At 43.8% G+C, this 20,371-nt stretch overlaps 2 protein-coding genes across 36 annotated transcripts in view; one reads left to right on the top strand and one right to left on the bottom strand.

Annotated features, from left to right (window-relative positions):
• The window catches only part of Pfkm (phosphofructokinase, muscle), a 37,581-nt gene extending 26,168 nt beyond the window's left edge, over nt 1–11,413 (bottom strand). The window contains exons 1-3 of one of the 2 annotated variants that reach the window (XM_087558941.1): nt 11,285–11,413; nt 10,397–10,487; nt 9,697–9,819 (exon numbers count right to left, since the gene is read on the bottom strand). In XM_087558941.1, coding sequence (XP_087415067.1) covers nt 9,697–9,819; nt 10,397–10,478 — 205 coding nt within the window. In that variant the 5' untranslated portion in view covers nt 10,479–10,487; nt 11,285–11,413. The remainder of the gene's footprint in view (nt 1–9,696; nt 9,820–10,396; nt 10,488–11,284) is intronic. The other variant, XM_087558942.1, reaches the window with a different exon arrangement.
• Nucleotides 11,414–11,468: 55 nt separating this feature from the next.
• The window catches only part of Senp1 (SUMO specific peptidase 1), a 58,626-nt gene continuing 49,723 nt past the window's right edge, over nt 11,469–20,371 (top strand). For 8 of the 34 annotated variants that reach the window (XM_087556782.1, XM_087556775.1, XM_087556781.1 and 5 more), the window contains exons 1-2: nt 11,539–12,134; nt 19,460–19,507. In XM_087556782.1, coding sequence (XP_087412908.1) covers nt 19,504–19,507 — 4 coding nt within the window. In that variant the 5' untranslated portion in view covers nt 11,539–12,134; nt 19,460–19,503. 34 annotated transcript variants of the gene reach the window in all.

The raw sequence follows: 20,371 nt of genomic DNA, 5'->3' as shown, positions 1-20,371 counted from the left end.
TACAACTTGCTATATAAGATTCCAGCTTTCTGGAAAAGGCAAAACTGTGAAGATCAGTGGTTACTTCGGGTTTGGAATAGAGGGGAGAGGAATTTACGTAGAGCATAGACACAGGATTTTAAAGGTGGTGTGTAGGGGATGTTTTAACTGGGAATCTGTGTGTGAACACTGAAGGTCCTGTTCCTCCATTGGTTCTTGATCTATCAATAAAAGATGAGCTGAGTGCAATAGGCAGGACTTTGAGTTTTCCCTGCAGGTAGGCTAACAGGGGAGGAAAGAGACATCAGCCATGTAAGACCTTTGGCAGAGTGGCCATCCCCAACTGGGTAGGGTATTAGGAATTAAGCAGAGGGCAGATTTAGGGGACTTAACTGGGAGTGAAAAGAAGGGTGGAATAGCCAAGGAAGGCTTAGAAGAGCCTGGCCATTGAGCCAAGCATATCAAAAATGTGTGTGTGTGTGTGTGTGTGTGTGTGTGTGTGTGTGTGTGTATGTGTGTGTATGTGTGTGTGTGTGTGTGTGCATGGCAGGGTAGTAGGAACTACACTACGCTACAGTGGTGAAATCTTCAGTAATGCTGTGACAATGGGTATATGTATGGTGTTATGGATTTGTCGACACTTGTACAACTCCATAATGTGAACTGCGGACCAGTTAATAACAGTGTATCAATATTGGCTCATCAGTTGCAACAAATATGCTGTGCTGTATCCATGCAAGATGCTAAGAACAGAGGAAATTGAGCCCGGTACAATTTTTAAAAGGACTTTGTTCTCTCTGAGATCTTATTTATTTTATTAGACTTGGAATATAACTGAACAAATCAGTAACCCTGTAACACCTGTAATTTATCAAATTTTTATGGCATAAGCATGTTAGTTGAAAGTAAATAAAATGAAAAAAAAAACAGGATGGTAAGTATTTGATATATCCATTCAGTACTGCTTAGGGGGATAGGCACCAGTGGATAAAGATCTTCCAACATTAGAGAGACAGAGGAGAACCTCACAGGGACAGTTCATTACAAATGGCTTTTCCTGCCTTTTAATTTTAAACTCCCAAGCTGAACTTTTCCCCTTTTCTAAATTTTCTTTTCATTGGACAACTTTTACATTCAAAATATGATCTCTTCCATGAATATCAATAACTTAGAAAAGGAACTTTTAGCTAGCTGTGGTCAATTTTCTTAGTGACTCATAAGTTTGAATTCATAAATGGATGGTGGGCTGGCAATGGAGAAAATGCTTGGATCTAAGCAGTTCTGGAAAATATGGTGCATGCTCAGTCTCCATCTAACTGGCGTTGAGAAGCGCTCCTGAGAGCGGTGCAGCGGGGAGGATGGCTGAACTGTGGTGGCTGAGGAAGGCATCTACAAGCCAGAGTGCATCAAGGAAGTGTCAGAGGACTTACAAGATGGATCAGAAAAGGATGCAGAAAGTGAGATGGTGCCACAAATTCCTGAGGGAACTAAATCAAGGCCATTTCCACTGCTGGAAGTGTTTAATGCAGCTACAAAAGTATGCAAGGTACCCTTCTTCCAAAAAGAAAGCTGAAACCTTGGTTTGCACCGGAGGCAAACCTGGGGAATTTGTTTGCTCTGGTGACTGAAGTACACGAACTAGGCATGGTACTGATCGAAGACTAGGTTTGGGCCAAAATATACTCCAGATTTCTTCAGTCCCTGAAAATGAAAATTCTAATTTAGGGCTTAGGGTGGTAGACCCTAGCAGGAGCAAAGGGGGCGGAGAGAGATGCTCCTGGCCATGAGGGTACAAGCCACCATCTCTCTACCTTCCAATGCCAGACAGTGGTCTTCCTGTTTTTAGCATCCAGGGGAGGATAACTTGTACAAGGAATGGACAAAATGACTGATATCTTACTTTATGCCATACCCTGGTGTACTCAGAAATGAAAGACCTATTCTTTTTGTCTTTTGGATGTGTATGCATATAGGATGGGTGTATGTTCACATGAAGGTACTCATGTGTGTGCAGGTATCCATGCTTGCATGTTCATGAAAACACCAGAGATTAACATCAGAAACATCAGATATCTTCCTCAGTTGCTTTCCACTTTATTTATTGAGGAAGGGTCTCTCACTGTACCCAGTTTGCTAATTCAACCAACCTTGCTAACCAGCTTGCCTTAGGCATCCAGTCTCCTCCTATCAAGTTCTGAGATCACACCCAGCTTTCCGTGTTTGTTGGGGATCTGAACTCTGGCCCGAATACCCATGGCAAGTCAATCATTTCCCCCACCCCCCAAAGGCTGTTCTTCATGTTGAGCCTCAGTGTGTGGGAAGACATTCAGAAGATCCGGTTAAGCTTCTCAGAGCGCTACAGGATTCACCTAGGTACTGGGATGTCATGTACAAGTAGACAACAGAGTTTTAAAAAAAATCAAGAGAAGACGCTCTGAGAGATTAAGTGGAAGATGCTTAGAAAATTCTCTGGTAACTGAAGGTCAGAGCACATACGTAAAGAAGCTGAGGTACCCTAACTTTCCTGGTTCGTGTTCTGCCTGGTGTTGTAGGCAAATGAAAATGTGCAATGCTTATAGGTACAACCAGAAAACATTAGATGATGGAGTTGTCACCTCACGATAGCCCGTGACAGTCACTGTATGTTTGCTGTGCAGTTGATCAAAATGCAGTGCAATGCATGATTTTGTTTATATAAAGGATCTTCTCTACCAAACAGTGAAAGAAGCGCGTACCTACAGGACTGTTGTCCTCTTTGCATGTATGCCTGGAAGAAGAGCACGAGGTGTTCCTTGTGGCACCCGGTGATCTTCTCAACTGAGACAATGAGAAGAGAGCTAGCTTTTGTCAACTGTTCCCAGACTAGAGTCATCGATGGGCGGTGGTGGTAGCACAAGGTTTTAATCCCAGCACTTGGGAGGCAGAGGCAGGGGGATCTCTGTGAGGGTGAGAATGAGTTCAACTATAGCCATAGCTACACATAGAAACCATCCTAAAGATGAAACAAAATGAGATAAAGATCCTCACAAACTAGAGTCATCTTCGAAGAGGGTGCCGCACTTGAGAAATGATTGTTATGAGATGGGCTCAGGGACGCCTGTGGGGCTGAGATTAAGGCCATCTTCGTAGAACCAGAATTCCCAGTTTTTTCAACAGGGGTTTAGGTTTTTGGGTTCTTATAGCAGCATATAAATGGAAACTCTTGTGTCCGGTGCAGAAAGAAAGAAAGAAAGACTTTCTTAAAAGGGAAGTGAGCCATAGGCAGTGGTAATACTTTACAGCATCACTGCACTCACGGTGTCTGCAAAACTTGGCATCTTGGTCTGTATAAAACCTGTGTGTGTGAGTGTACTTGTCCAAAGACCAGCAGGGCAGGAGTGGGCATGAGTAACGCTGGGGTCAGATGAAGGAAGAGCATGGTGGGAAGGTCTTCTACAGAGAAGACCTTCTGTGGACAGAAGGCCGTGGGAAGACCATCCTTCCTTTGAAAGCTCTCCCATTTTTGACTCAGTAATTGGTGTAAACGTAACTTTTATTCGCCTGAAGTAATTGTTGTCTCCGAGGATGACTGTTTCAGTCTGCTAGCTTCTAGCCTCCATACAATCTAATGTGGGCCTAGAATGTTTTCCACCTCTGAGACTTACTGCTGAATAAGCTCACCCTTCTTGTTCTTTCTGAACTCTGGGTGGCTGGTTCAACTCAGCTGTTCCGGGTCATACTCCTCTCCAAACTGACTGATTCAACCTGGCTTCTCTCTCTGCCTCTCCTGAATTGCTCTGCTTGGCCTCATACTAACTCTGGTGATCTGTTCTAATCTTCTGGCTCCTTCTCAGTCTCTAGCTTTTTCTGTCTGCACCCGTGTCTAGCTTGTTCTCTCTCTGTAACCTGTCTGTACAACTGTCTCTAAAACTGCTTCTCTCTTCTGCACTAGTCTGTAAAACTCTACCAGTAAAACTGTCTTTTCTCTGCACTGCCCCTCATGAGGCTTCCCTCTCCTTTCTTGTGAGAGTTGGGTGTATCCCATTCTGTCAAATCTTCCTCTGATTCATCACTTTGCCACTCACTAAGATATCACTTTCAAACGTGGGTGCTTCCTTTTACAAACTAACTTTTGCTCATTGTTTGGGATTAAAGGTGTGTATTAAGGTCATGTCTGTATTCCTGCCAGAGGGATTAAAGGTGCATGCTAAGGGCTGAGCCACACAACTAGAAACTGAATTTTTCAGTAAATATCACAATCTCAGGGTTCACGATGTGTTCAAATATCCTGCAACTTATAAGCACTCGTGAGAGTCAGTGGTTACCTAGGCCAATCGCTCACAAGTGCAGTTCCTAGGCACAGGGGAGGATTTATACCTTAGGTGGGCAGTCAGGTCTGCTGGGCCAGAGCCTGGCCCACAAAGCTGCCCAAAGGCTTTTGTGCTGAGGTAGCTCTGCCCTACGTCCAGCTATCTTGGCTTTTGGTTTTGTGTTTCTTGTCGCTTAAACAAGTAATCATTTTCCCCCTCATGTAATAGGAAGCCCAAAGATTGATTAAACAAACAAACAAACAATATAGGGGCCATATATACATGCAAAAACAGGCTCCGGGGGAAGTCAGATTAATGGTGCTGCCTCTGGAGTACCCTCTGTGGAATGTAAATTCCTTCTCATGGTCATAAGATGGAGCTTTTAACAGTAGACACTGGACTCTTCTTGTGAGGTCAGAATAATGAGAAGGACAAAGGCAGCATCGAAGGGATCCACAAGAGCACTCTCAGTGGCACCTGCCTTTGTTTTGGCAAATAGACCATAACTGTACTTCAGAAACACACACACACACACACACACACACACACACACACACACACACACACACACCTGCCTCGCCATTGCACAGGGTAAGGCTGAGTACAACGATCGATCAGCAAAGAGTGGAGAAAGCAGCAGCTATGGCTGCTCCTCTATTCAGCAAGAAGCAAACACATACTCTGTTTTCCCCTCAGAAGTGCAGAGGCAGCAACGGGGTCATAAGCTGGGGTTGGTGCACATTTCTGTGTTCACAGCCTGGGATCCTTTATACTATTTGATGATGTCACTTCTCCCTAAAACCCTGAATGCAAGAGCAAGAGCAAAGCAAGGCAGCTGCGCCACCTGACACACGACCCTATTTTTGCTTCCCCCTAAACCAGTGCTTTTCAACCTTCCTAAGGCTGTGACCCCTTAATACAGTTCCTCATGCTGTGCTCACCCCCAGTCATAAAATTATTTTGGCAGCTACTTCACAACTGTACTTTTGCTACTGTTATGAGTCGTAAGGTAAACATCTGATATGCGGCCCCTGTGAAAGGCCCTTTGTCCCCTCACCCCCAAATGGGGCTCCAACCACAGGTTGAAAACCACTGTTCTAACCTATCTTCTACTAAGAGACTGAAAGATCATTTTAGGAATGCAAATTTAAGGGGGCTGGAGAGATGGCTCAGTGGTTAAGAGCACCAACTGCTCTTCCAGAGGTCCTGAGTTCAATTCCCAGCAACCACATGGTGGCTCACAACCATCTGTAATGGGATCCAATGCCCTCTTCTGGTGTGTCTGAACACAGCAGCAGTGTACTCCTATTTAAAGTAAATAAATAAATCTTTTAAAAAATGCAAATTTAAAGCACTGCACTAACCCTCTGTCAGTGAAGGAAAAGAATTTGTGGATAGATGTTTTGGGTTTCGTTCTTGTTTTTTATTAATTAATTAACTAATTAATTAATTATAAATATACTGTAGCTGTCTTCAGACACACCAGAAGAGGGCATCTGATACCATTACAGATGGTTGTGAGCCCCCATGTGGTTGCTCGAATTTGAACTCAGACCCTCTGGAAGAACAGTCAGTACTCTTAACCCCTAAGCCATCTCTCCAGCCCGGTTCTTGTTTTTAATATGATCCTGTCACTGTTGATTTCCCATAGTGAAGAAGTATTTAGAAGTATCGAGAAGGTACTGCCTGGTCTTGTTCTTATGATACCTTTGGGTAGTCTCCCCAGCACTCGGGTCTTACTGGATCACACTACCTCCAATGAGCCAATCTCCTCCTAGATAAGAGCCACCTGTTCTTTCTGGAAAATGATTCTCTCCGCTCTGCCTTGTAGAATCTCCTATAAGCATCACTTGTCAATAAAAAAGCCAATGGCCAATGAGCTGAGGCAGGAAACAGGAGGCGGGACACTGGCTGGAAGAGAGGATTCTGGGAAATAGTGAGCGTATGAAAGAGAGATTCAAGAGCGCTGAGAGACTATGGACGTAAACCAGTAGGTAGATGAATTCAGGGAGCTGCTGAGGAGACAAGGAGAAAGAAGCCGGTCAGGACTGAAAGAGAGGTAAGTACCAAGCGGTAGACAGAATAGTTTGAGTGGGTTAAATGTTACTAGCTACTCGGGGAATGAGCCAAAGCTGGTGACCTAGGCATTTAGTGATAAATAACTAGTCTCGGAGTGGTCAGTGTGGGGGCAGAGCTGGAAAGGAAAACTAGGACTTAACCTTGTTTTCCCACTGCCTGGCTAATGCAGTCCTCCCTCTAGCCTTCCCGAGTTCAGTGCCCTGTTTGACATGCTGTTTGTGTATTACTTTTCTTCCCTGGACTCACGCTATTCTCATTTTATAACCTTGTTTGATCCCTGCTTTGCCACAAGACTTCAGGAAGGAGGTGCATGCTTTTTGTTTACTCCTATCTCCAATGCTGGATCCCGGGCGACCTTTAAGACAGCAACTGCTGCTCTACTGACCCCCAACCATAAAATTATTTTTGCTGCTATTTTGTAACTGTACTTTTGCTACTGTTATGAATTGTAATGTCAACAAACTTTCTCGGTAGGAAAAGAAAGATAGATAGATGGATGGATAGATGGATGGATGAGAGATACACAGAAGAAAGAACAAAATGGAAGCTGGCCGCAATTAGGAAGAGAGCAAGGTGGCCCCACTGAGGCTGGAAGATACTTGATTTCCTTTCTCTTGGAGGAAAGCTGAAAAGATTAGGCGTGGCTCTCACGTGAGGCCTTGAGGTTTAAACGCACAAGCTGAATATCATGGTTCAGTCCTTGGGGTAACGGGAGAGTTCGAACCACAGAGGCAGGTCGGAATTAGTCATCGGGGCAAAGGGAGTCTGAGTACAAGGCATAGTGCAATGAGAGGGAGGGTGGCAAAGACGGGTGGCTGGGAGACAGCCTGAACATGCTCAACAGTAGGACAGGCTGCAGACTGGGCTGCTCCCCGGGGCCAGCTGCCAGCTGCCAGCTGTGCATCTGACTAAAGGAACACCACAGTTGCCAAGTAGGTGCCGCACGTTTTTGCGTTAGTTAATGTTTCTTGAGTATAAGCCATTTTCCCATGAGTTTGGTTATACTAGGTATACTAAGAAACGGCATGAGGTTTGGGATCACACGGGATAACAGCCCCAGCTCCTTGCCACAGAGCCTGAACACTTGCCTGGCACACTCATCCCCACATCTCTATGGGGATCTTTAGAAGTTCAACATGTTGAAACGGCATCACCAATCTCTTAACTCACGTGCAGTTTCATATATTGCTTCTCCTTGAACGGAGGCTCCTGAGGAGTAGGGAAGATATCTAGTCCGCTCCCGAGGAGTAGGGAAACCATTTCCCCATCTCTTATTGAATCTAATACAATGAGTTCAGATAGCACGCTCTCAAAAGATATGGATAAATATTGCCATCTACGGCGTGGGTCCAGGAATAGCTGGTGCAATTGTTACCCTCTATTGAAAATTGTGTTTTACTTTTATGTGTATGGGTGTTTGGCCTTCATGCATGTGTGTACCATGTGCATGCGCTGCACAGGGAGGCCAGAAGAGGGCATCAGCTCTCTAGAGGACTGCTGTTACAGGCTCTTGTGAGCTACCACGTGGACTGTGGATCCTGGGAATCAAACCGGGATCCTTTGGAAAAGCAGCCAGTGCTCTTAACTGATGAGTCATCTCTCTAGACCCCAATTTTTAACTTCTCAAGGAAAACTTTTTAGTCCTGAATTCCTTCTGAAAATACATGGAAGTTGAGCTAAGTAACTTCTAAGACATTTCTGAATTTTAACTATTAACATGATGTTATATGTATATCTATTTGTCAAAAAACTTACACATACATATATATATATATATATATATATGTACACACATATATATATATATATACACACACAGCAGGAGTCAGTCTTGATGAGAAAAAATGTCATTATGAAATGCATTATTTTGTATTCTAACTTAAAAATACAGTTTAAAAAGCTCTTGACTGGCAGGTTGATTGGATTGGTTATACAAACAGGCAATTGGTAAAACCTCTGGATATGTCTGTGAGGGAACCTGCAGAGAATGTCAACTAAGAAGGGGAAGCTTGTCCTGTGTGTTGCTGTCACCATCACACATCTGGGTTCCTAGCTGGGGCCCAGAGTAGAATAAGAGGGAGGAGAGACAGAGGGAAGCACAGGCTTCCCTCTCAACCACCATGATGTGAGCTGCTCTCCCCACACATCCTTCCCAGCAGAATGGACTGAAATGTCTGAGGCTGCGGGTAGGAATTAATCTTTTTTCCCATAAGGTTTTGGTGAGAGCATTTTGTTAGAGCAGTGGAGCAGCACAGCGTGCTTTATAGCGTGTTACTCCTAATATGTCCCTGGCACACAGCACTGTCAGCGAACCGGCTCCAATGTATGTGCAGTTAAGCCGAGAAGGGACATATAGATGTGTTTCTAAAATTTAATATAAAGTATTGGTGAGTTGAACCTTTATTAAGATATACAAGGGAAACCTGTTATTAAATGTTTCCCTGGGTAAATTTTATAGTCTTTTGGAATCATTTTGTAACGTAATAATATCTTAATTTAATCCATTGATGAGAGTTTCGTGTTTTTCTATGTAAGGTTTACTGGCAATCCAGAAGCCAGACTAAATAGCTTAGGGTAACAAGGGAGGCAAGTGACTTAGCATCCCTGTAGCTTAGAAACCATGTGAGTGTATCTCTCAAGGTCTCATGTGTTGAAAGCAGGGCGTTCAGGGCGGCCATGTTGGGAACAGGTAAAGCCTTAAGCATGGAGTCTGGTGTGAGGTAACAGCCTGGGCAGGGGTTAGTGAGGACCCTGTAGATCCCAGTCAGGTCTTGTTAAAGAAGGCTGTTATAAAACGGAGTAGGTCCTCCCGGACATCTGGCTTGCCGTTCCACCATGTGGTCCCTCCTCCTCCCTTATATTCTTTTTTTTTTTTTTTTTGGTTCTTTTTTTCGGAGCTGGGGACCGAACCCAGGGCCTTGCGCTTCCTAGGCAAGCGCTCTACCACTGAGCTAAATCCCCAACCCCCCTCCCTTATATTTTTGCTGTGATGTGGCTCAACCAAGGGAATCCCAAGCTGAGGCCAAACAAAAGGAGCTGCCTGTTCTCAGGCTTTCCAGTTTCCTAAACTGTGAATAAAATTTGTTTTATACATTACTCTGCATCCGGTATTTTGTTACAGCAACAGAGGGGAAAAAATTACAGATACCGAGTAAACGGAATTAATTATTGTTCATACAAAGAACTGTTCTTCCTCCTATAGCTTCTCTCCCTCCTCCCCATACACACTTTCTCCCTTGTGTCTCAAATGTCAGCCTTGGCCTACCACCATCATAATGCTGTGAACAAACCTTCTGCTCTTCTGCACTTCTCTCCCCACCAATCCCCACTGTTTACTCACAGGTCTCACCGGTTTCAAGAATAGGTACATGTCCCACGGTGTTTGGGTCATCCACACTTTCTAGTTTCTCCAAGAAATCTGCCTTTGACTGTGGCATCTGTATGATCATGTTGGAAGATGAAGCTTCCCCGGCTGGGAATCGATAACTGTAGGTCACCCTCCGGATGGGAACCAGGGAGGGGGTGCTTTCTACTGTTTTACTTTCCCTAAGAGACTTAGCTGCTCAAAACTTCTTTTCCAGAAATACAGTCAAGAGGATTAGGAGAGGTGATGACTGTTCTCAGTAACTAGTTTACTACCTCCGAGAGATTCTGTCCCTTTAGTAATTACAGAGGCAAAGCAGAACACATCACTACTGGTTAGAGAAGAGTAGAGGGCAGTGCTCTCTAGGTCCTGACTTACATGTTTGGGGATGCTCACTGAATGACAACAAGGACTCCCACAACTGAGCCCAGATAGATTAGAACAATCTATAAATTAAATAGAAACCAGCACCCAGCCCATGTTTCATATGTCTTGTTCTCAGCTCCCAAGTCTTATTTGCCTGGGACAAGGACAGCGTCTCCCTTATACAAAGAAAACACACAACACGGTGACAAATGTTTTTCCAACTAGGAATACAAACACATCTATAAGTATGCCAGAAGCTCTCATCCTGTATAGCTCTGAGAGAACCCATCCTTTGTCACTATATCATAATCAGTGGTACCTGTGCTCTGAGTAGTCCTGACTACATGGCGAGACTCAAACACGCACATGAAAAATCTCAGATGGAATTCGTCTTTACGCATGGCTATTTCCTAGAAATAAAGAGAGTTTAACCCAAATAAATAGATCCATAGAATATTTAAAGTGTCAAAGGTCGACATGGTCTATGTATACTTAATACCACTGGGTTTTAGGGCTTGGCCCTATAAAAATATCAGCATGTAAGGTGATATAAATAATATTTTATATACATAACAAGTATATAAAACCCCTGAACAAACGAGTTTACCTCCTTATGCTTAAGAGTATGGAAAAGGCTGGTAGATTCTAGAGGCTTCCCCTACTTAAAGACCAAATTCAGACAGGCAGTTAAGTGGGTCTAGAACTATTCTGAAGCGCCTTTTCCAAGCTTCTAAATAGGGTCTGGGCCAGAAGCTCGGTAAATAATTTGAACAAGCTAATTTTTCCTCCATTATTCTGTCTTAAAAAGTCTCACATTATTACATGTTTAAGACCTCTGGTGAACCCCATTAGAGATCACTGTTTTAAATTATTCCAGTTATATAAGGTTTGGCGTGTTGTTAAGAGTCTAAGTTAAGATGTTCCCAAAGTTTCTCTTAGTCTCTGTTTCCCCTAGCCCCACTTCTTGTGATCAGTCAAGTGTGACAAGATGCACACTGGTTTTCAAAAGACATAGTTAGAAATCAATTTAGATCTCAAGTCCTCATTTGTCAGGGAAGGCGCAGGTTTCTAAACATCTAGGGCCACAGCGAACAGCTGCCATGGAAACCTGCATGTAAGCCAAAAAAAAGTCAACGAACGGAACCAGGAGACAGCGGGTCAAGGAGCGGAGGGACAGAGAAAAGCAAAGGACGGCGGGCGCACTAACAGTACTCGAAGTGCGACGAAGAGAAAAAACCCCAGTCTGACAGGGTGACAGGAAGATTGAAACTAGAGTCAAACGCTCCCTCAGCTTCTCAGGCCTCGCCACCTCGCGCAGGCGTTCCACGAGCTCTTTGACCTCTTGCCCCACCCCCTTTCCTCCTCGGGCGCCCGCCAAACGGTCTTCCGGTATTGTAAAGACGGTTCCGGTTCACGGAGGTTCCCGGGCTTTGCGGTCCGCGCCCGGCCGGAAACCCCTTTGCCTAGCAGCCGGTTCCGGTTCGGTGAGTGGCGGCGGGAAACTGGGGGAGGGGTGAGGATGGAGGGAGACTGGGCCGGGAGGCTGTGTCGGACCGGGCCCGCTGGCCTCCGCTGGGCTGAGCGGAAGAGAGGACCGCGGTGGGGACCGTGCCCTTTCTTCCGCCCCGCCCCTCGGGACCACCTCCATTCCCCCCTGCTGTCCGGTGGCGGCTGTCTGGCCCGGGTCTGGTAGTTGGGCTTACTGAGGCCGCCCTTTCTGGCCTCCGTCTCCTGACCCGCGGAGAGGCCATCTCCATGCGGTCACAGCAGGGCCTTCTCTGCGCCCAACTCTACTTTCCCAAAGAGAAAAGGCCGGTTGGGATTCCCGGAGTTTCCCGCCAGAGCAGGGTCCTCTGGAAGGAGAGCTGTTTTCAACGAGGAAGTTCAGCTTTCGCTCCCACCTGCTTCACCTCTCTTCCTTGAAACCTGAATGCTGCTTCTCGACTACTGTGTCTCACGTAAACAATTCTCCAACTCTTTTACCCTGTGGTATTTCCCTGGGATGTGATAGCGCTAGAGCCATCACCAGAGAGAAACGTCTGGACCCTTCTGCACAGGTTATGAGAAACCCCTTAACTGCCACAGTTTTCTTACCTGGCTCATCGCCTCTTGGTAATTGCCTTGAACCTTTTCTTCGTATACCCTAACGTGATCTTTCTGGATATATGCTGGGTTTCCCTTGTCTTGAGCTTGGTGATTTCTGTTTTATCAGTACCTCTACAGTTTTTCTGTTATCTTGTTGGCAATAACTTGCTCCTTTATCACTTTTAAGTCACACTTGTTAAAATTACTTAGATCATGTGGCATACATATTGTATTTGGAGTGATGGTGATTCTTGTAAAATTTTGTGTAGTTCTTTAATAGGCTATCAACTATTCGATGTAGGGTTTTCATTGTAATAGGAAATTCTGGATGAAGTAGAGCATGCCTAAGTGTTCTTCGTAAAGATAGTTTGTATTCGGGACTCTTGCTGAAATGTGGATTACTGCCTTTGAGGTTACAGTGACACCTGTAATAATAACCTGAACCTTCCAGTTAGACTACCTGCCCCCCAGTCCATTTTACAGAGCTTCATAACCTGATTTCAGTTAATTATCCACACCTCGAGAAAGTGGGTGTAGCCTCACTCATCTGGAGAGGGAGTGGATGAGTTTACAAACAGGTTCTGCCACTTGTGGCTAAGGTGAGGGAAGTTTTTTCTTCCACTGACTTCTTCTCCTACCAGTCATGCTAGTTTTGCTGTCTGTGAATACATCTGGCTTCCTCGCCTAGCCTGAAAACTTCTAAAGGGCAAAGGCCAGAGCTTCCTCATGTTTCTATCCCAGAACCCCACACTTAGTGTATGTGTGTAAGCAGTTACTGTTTAGAGGTGTAGAGTATTAAAGTGCTTAAGGTACTAATCCAACTGGGGGAGAGAGTACACATAAAAATACTATGATGAGGACCTGAACAAGTGTGAACTGTATCATAGGTATAGTTGTTTTCCAGAACTCAGAGTAGGGTCACTCACATGCTTACTTCCACTCGGTATCTTGGTCCAACTGTACAGGACTGTATTTTCTAGTCACATCATTAGTGCTCTAAACATTCATTTTTATAATCCTCTCTTCCAAAGCATACAGACTTACAAGTAATTTACTACTTTGTATTCTATTGCAGGAGATTTCCCTTTCACTTGGTGTTCAGCTGCTAACTTGATTCACATTAATAAGCAGCTGCTTAGTAACATTCTGTAAGTTAAATGAATGATGAATATTAGGGAGACATTATTAGAATTTTTTATATATATGTATGCGTATATATATTTTGAGACAGGGTTTCTCTGTGTAACCTTGGTTATCTTGAAACTCGCTCAGTAGACCAGGCTGACCTCAAACTCACAAGAGATCCACCTACTTTTGCCTCACACATGGCTGAGGTGAAAGGTGTGTGACTTTACCACCACTGAGCAACAAAGATTTTCTTAAAATAAAAAACTGTCATCCTTGCTTGAATTTGATGACACCTAAGGCTCCTTATTTAGGACTCGTAGAATCTTGATTTTTTTTTTTTCTTGTTTTTTAAAAATCTCTTCTTCCAACATCATTACTAAAGAAGGTAGAGGAAGCACACCGAAGAAGCAAGGTGTATTTGTAAAAAGGGATGAATAATCATTTACGTATACGAGCCAGACTAGATTACTCAAAGCTAGTTGGAGGTGATTTTTCAATTGCCCAGGTAAATCTTTGAGTGAATTTGTTTGAAGGATGTGAAACTGTGCTAAGCTTGAGTGTGTATTTGTTGAGGAATTCTTGAGTCCTTCCTTTTGCCCCATCTGTGTGATTTTATGCAAGTCAGTTAACTTTTTGAATTATTGAACTTCTAGCTTGTTTTCTCCTTCCACATCTCTAAAGTGAAAAAAAAAAATTAATTGGGCTTATTCTACTGGATACCAGATTTTTTTTTTTCCTTCTGAGAGAGTATCTTAAGGGGTTGGGGATTTAGCTCAGTGGTAGAGCACTTGCCTAGCAAGCACAAGGCCCTGGGTTCGGTCCCCAGCTCCAGAAAAAAAAAAAAAAAAAAAAAAGAGAGAGAGAGAGAGAGAGAGAGTATCTTGCTATATAATCCAAGTGGCCTCAAACTTGGAATCTTCCTATCTCCCAAGTTGTAGATACTAGACTTTTAAATTGGCATTTTGTTAAAAGATTTATTTATTATGTATGAATACACTGTAGCTGTCTTCATACATACCAGAAGAGGGCATCAGATCTCATATCAGATGGTTGTGAGCCACCATGTGGTTGCTGGGATTTGAACTCAGGACCTCTGGAAGAGCAGTCAGTGCTCCTAACTACTGAGCCATCTCTCCAGCCTGACTTCTTTTTAAGGTATGCAGAATAAACTAGTCACAATCAGAAAGTAACTTTGGTTGTTGGATTTTTTCCCCCACCTTAATCTGGACCCTAAAGAATGCTACCCTAATGCCCTACTGCAGGAGGTAAAGCTCAGTGGTTAAGAGGTGTCCTGCTCTTCGAAGACCTAGGTTCAGCTTCTCTCACACAGAGACTCACAGGCATCCATAGCTCCAGTTCCAGGGGATCTGAAGCCCTTTTTTAACCTCCACAAGCACTAGGTATGCACATGGTACACAGACACACATTTAGGCAAAATTCTCATACACATAAAAAAAGAAATTCTACCCCATTAAGGAAGAAAGGGGAAGAATAGCCTGGAGAAATTCTAGATAGAAGCTTAGAGATGTATTTGATCCAAAAGTCTAAGGCTGGATGACCTGTTGGGGATCCTCCTGGCCAGCCTGGATACTCTGCCCACTGCAGAGGCTCCCGCCCACATCTTTGTTACCGTGACTGTTAGAGTGACTGCTGACAGCACGTAGTCTTCTGGAATACTTCGAGGATTCAGAATGGCTGTTAATTTGACAATCACTCAGTCTCACAGTTTGCTCAGTTTCCTTAAATTTAAAAGGTGGATGGTTATGCAAATTAGGTAGTGCTAAGCAGTTAGGGTTTGAACTACTCCTAACCCTTTTCTGGGAAAATTCAGTATCTGCAACTTCACTTTTTGCAGTTTCAGTTACAGTCAAGTTTATTTAGAAAATAAATGAAAACTTCCAGGCATGGTGGTTGTGATGGTTTGCACATGCTTGGCCCTGGGAGTGGCCCTATTAGAAGGCACGACCATGTTGGAGTGGGTGTGTCACAGTGGGTGTGGGCTTTAAGACCCTCACCCTAGCTGCCTGGAAGTGAGTATTCTGCTAGCAGCTTTCAGGTGAAGATGTAGAACTCCTAGCTTCTTCTGCACCGTGCCTGCCTGGATGCTGCCATGTTCTTGACTTGATGATGATGGACTGAACCTGTAAGCCAGCCCCAATTAAACGTTGTCCTTGTAAGAGTTAGTCATTGCGTCTGTTCACAGCAGTAAAATCGTAGCTAAGACAGAAGTGGATTTGATAATCAAATACTCAGTCTCCTTAAACTGTGTCGTTAAAATCTGATGTATATAGTTATGCTAATTAAGTAGTTCTAAGCAGTTAGGGTTTTAACTACTCCCAACCCTTTTCTGGGGGAAATTCAGTATCTGCAATTCACTTTTACAGTTTCAGTTATAGTCAAGTTTGTTTAGAAAATAAATGAAAAACTTCAGGCATGGTGGTACACACTTTTTAATCCTAGGAGATGGGCATGCAGATCAAAGTCAGTCTACAGAGCAAGATCCAGGACAGTCGAGCTTAGGCAGTGAGGGAGTTGGAAAACAGAAAGCTGGTGATGATGTAATAGAACAAGGGGGCCATGTTCCAGCTCCTACAAGCAGCAGAACTCGGCAGCTTCAGCCATGTGGCTCTGGTTTTAGAGTCCAGAATAGAAGAAACTACTGGGACAAATAGGTGGTTAAATGGAGCTAAGAAATTAGTGATGATTAAGAAGAGACCAGCATCACTGAGGTGAAACCTGGGAAGTGTTTTCTGAGAGCACAAAGAAGCTGTGTTCCAGAGATGGCCAAGGTTGCACCTCATGCTTCAGCTGGATTTGGTAATGTGTAAGAGTCACCCAGGTGGTACTGGTTTTGAAGGCATGAAGGGGTCATGCGCTGAGGCTGGGCACTGTGAGAGGCCAGGGAAGGCCATTGGTGAAGGTGCAGCCTCAGTTGCAGTTGATGGCCCAGGACTGAAGGGGTCATGCAAAGGAGTTGAGGGTTGGCACCATGAAGAGAGCCTATGAGAGGCTATTGGTGAAGCCTAGTTGCAGCAGAAGACCCCAGTGGATTGGAGATGCCAGGACCATGGGATGACCACCAAGAACAGCAGCAGCAGTGGAGAGTGGATCAACCTGAGAGCTACAGAGGGCAGAGCTGGAGAAGTGACGCCAGCCCTGTGGAGGAGCCCAGAAGACCATGTGTGGATTCCTGACATTGAAACAAGAAACTGCCTCGGAGACCCCAAGATGTTGGAGATGCCAGAGCCTTGGGCTCTCTGCTGAGGAAAGCTGCTAACAGGGAGTGGAACCAGCGCAGGAGAAAGAAGTTTGTTGCAGTCAACAAAGATGAAAAAGGAGCTGGAGATCTGAAGACGGCTTTGCCATCAGACATGGAGACGCAGAGTTTGGAGTTTGCCCAGCTGGTTTCCTGTTTTTCTTTGAGGATTACAGTTAAGTGAGTGGATGAATCTCAGAAGAGACTTTGAACTTTGGACTTTAAACATTGTTGAGACTGCTATAGACTATGGGGGCTTTTGAAGTTGGACTAAATATATTTTTGCCTTATGCTGTATTTAGTTATGGCCCCCATAGACTTCTGTGTTTGAACAAGGTTATGGGGGCCAGGGAGTGGAATGTGATGGTTTGTATATCCTTGGCCCAGGGAGTGGCACTATTAGTGTGGTCCTGTTGGAGTAGGTGTGTCACAGTGAGTGTGGGCTTTAAGACCCTCGTCCTAGCTGCTTGGAAACTAGTATTCTGCTAGCAGCCTTCAGATGAAGATGTAAAACTCTCAGCTCCTCCTGCACCATGCCTGCCTGGATGCTGCCATGTTCTTGACTTGATGATAATGGACCGAACCTCTGAACCTGTAAGCCAGCCTAATTAAATGTTGTCCTTTATAAGATTTGCCTTAGTTTCGGTGTCTGTTCACAGCAGTAAGACCCTAAGACATTCTGTTTTTACTACTGTTGTTAATCTCTTGTTCTAATTTATGAATTAGATTTTATATATGTGTTGTGGTTTGCCCTGAGTTATCTGTACTTTGATGCTAATTCCACTGCCCCAAGGACAACTGCCTAGTCACATACTCAGGAATCAGGTGACTTCACCAGAACCTTCTCCCCATTGAATTTGTAAAGTACAGTTGAGGGGCAGGTAAAGCATAGAAGGAGGCCTGTCATTGGAGGAGAAGGAAGGATGGGTGGGGAGAGAAGTTTCAAGGAAGAGAAGGAGACTGGAATGGAAAGGAAGAGACAGGAGGGAGAAGGGAGAAGCTGTGGCAGGACAATGGAGGCTGATGTTAAGATTCCACTGTGTAGGGCTGGAGAGATGGCTCAGCGGTTAAGAGCACTGACTGCTCTTCCAGAGGTCCTGAGTTCAATTCCCTGCAACCACATGGTGGCTCACAACCATCTGTGGTGAGATATGGTGCCCTCTTCTAGCCTGCAGCCACATATGTAGGCAGAATGCTGTACGTAAAATAAATAAATAAATCTTTTTAAAAAAGATTCCGCTGTGTATTTACAGGTTGTTATTAATGTTCTTAAGGGATGGATGGTACTGGGCTTTGTATGTTTAGGTGGGGCACTGCGGTGCGGGACCTAGCGGGGTAGAAAGTACTTTTTTTTTTAATTTTTTATATTTTTACAACAACGTGCGCGCGCGCGCGCGTGTGTGTGTATTATGCATGTATAGGAAATGTGCCTCTGTGTGTGTGTGTGTGTGTGTGTATTATGCATGTATAGGAAATGTGCCTCTGTGTGTGTGTTTGTGTATGTGTGTGTGTGTGTGTGTGTGTATTATGCATGTATAGGAAATGTGCCTGTGTGTGTGTGTGTGTGTGTGTGTGTGTGTGTGTGTGTATTATGCATGTATAGGAAATGTGCCTCTGTGTGTGTGTGTGTGTGTGTGTGTGTGTATGTGTGTGTATTATGCATGTATAGGAAATGTGCCTCTGTGTGTGTGTGTGTGTGTGTGTATTATGCATGTATAGGAAATGTGCCTCTGTGTGTGTGTGTGTGTGTGTGTATTATGCATGTATAGGAAATGTGCCTCTGTGTGTGTGTTTGTGTATGTGTGTGTGTGTGTGTGTGTATTATGCATGTATAGGAAATGTGCCTGTGTGTGTGTGTGTGTGTGTGTGTGTGTGTGTGTATTATGCATGTATAGGAAATGTGCCTCTGTGTGTGTGTGTGTGTGTGTGTGTGTATGTGTGTGTATTATGCATGTATAGGAAATGTGCCTCTGTGTGTGTGTGTGTGTGTGTGTATTATGCATGTATAGGAAATGTGCCTCTGTGTGTGTGTGTGTGTGTGTGTATTATGCATGTATAGGAAATGTGCCTCTGTGTATGTGTGTGTGTGTGTGTGTGTATTATGCATGTATAGGAAATGTGCCTGTGTGTGTGTGTATTATGCACGTATAGGAAATGTGCCTGTGTGTATAATTCAGTACCACTTGTAGTTTTGGACATATACTGGAAGCCTTGGAACATATATCCTATACGAGGGGAACTTCTATGCAGATAAAGCCTTGGTTTAAGCAGGTTAAATTTGGTATGGTTGATTGGTTTGGCACTAAGGATTGGTTGCATAAAGGACCTTGTACATGCTATACAAGGGAGCTGTATTCCAACCCTTTTCAGAGGTTGGTGAATAATGTTGAGTGGAGAGTGCTTTGTACAACTGAAAGTATTCCTTGATTTGTACCCAGTAAATTTGTAGGATTTTGTTTATCCATTGTATAAAGTTTATGGAAGACAAATCTTAGGGTCACAAAGTCTATCACTTGCTTAAAAAAATGATTTAGGATGAGTTAATAAAAACCTTGGCGGATTGGGGAGAATTTCTTGTTGTGATTTTATCGAAGTCACTAACTGATTTATATGCACATGATTCTGTTTCCTGGGGTTGGCTCACTTGACATGGTTCTTACTTTGATGGTCTGTGATTGTCTGGGTTACCTGTGGCTGCTGTTGAGTGTGGTATAGTTTGCAGCAGTGTTTGTGAGTACCTCAGGCCATTTTGTTTTTGTTTTTTTTTTAACTCTTTTTCTCAGCAAGTCAATGGCCTTCACCATTTTTCTCCACTCAGTACATAAAGGTCACTTTTGTGCAAGCCCCTGTTGTATAATACTCAAGCTATATACTTCACTGTGTAATCTTCATGTTTTCTGTCTTCTTTTATAGGATTTTGTATCTTTACTACAGTCAGTGATGTGAAAAGACCTGAAATGGGTAAGACTACTAACTAAATTAGTCAGTCCGTCCTTTACACAGTGATTAGTTAGGTGAGAGAAAGAGTGCGCTCCCACTGTTTGCTCTGTTTGTGTCGTTGTGCATAGTAATAATATTACAGGTCCTTAGTCCTAATGAGATAGCCCTGTATGCTCCATTTTTCCTTTGGTTCATACCTTATCTACAAAACCATTGAAGGTCGTTTCCTTACTCACTGAGTGTGCACTGCAGTGTTTGTTATGCTTACTATCTAGTCTGAGACTGAGTGTAATCTATATTCATTTCATCGTTTCAACCATCTGCAAGAGTACCTAATAGTACAAAATGTACATAATAGTACAAAATGTACACAGTCAACAAGAAAGTGAGATACAGGTTAAGAAACCTGCTCGGAGTCATACACTCTATCCAGCAGAGTTCCAGTCCTTATTCTTCAGTTCTGTGTCGCACCGCCTCCTGTAGGAGAAATAATTTGAGTAAGGTAAATATTTTATTTGCTGTAGCTAATGATAATGAAACTTTGCAATGGGAACATCCCTACTGTCTCATTCACAGTATTTTCTGTCTGCAAAAGGAGACAGAAATAGCAGCCAGTTTAGGAATAAATTGAAATGGCTAAACAGGAAGACTAATGTCCATGCTACTTTTCAGTTGCCGTTAGCAGCTGTTTCCACTTTTGCCCCCGCCATCATGGTGTACTCTCCCCCTCTCCTTATTCATTTCCCCTTCCTCAATGCTGTTGTCAGTGTAAGTCACTTGAGCTCTCTTCACTCTCTTCTGCTCCTGTTTATCGAATTTATGGTAAGATGTTTCCAAAGTAAAAGTCTGCCAGGACACTATAGTCACTGATGACTCTGAGATCAA

This window comes from Rattus norvegicus, chromosome 7 (genome assembly GCF_021556685.1).
Source record: "Rattus norvegicus strain SHRSP/BbbUtx chromosome 7, alternate assembly SHRSP_T2T, whole genome shotgun sequence".
NCBI lineage: Eukaryota > Metazoa > Chordata > Mammalia > Rodentia > Muridae > Rattus > Rattus norvegicus.
The sequence above is the reverse complement of the archived record's forward strand: the minus strand, read 5'-3'. Positions and strand labels throughout refer to the sequence as shown.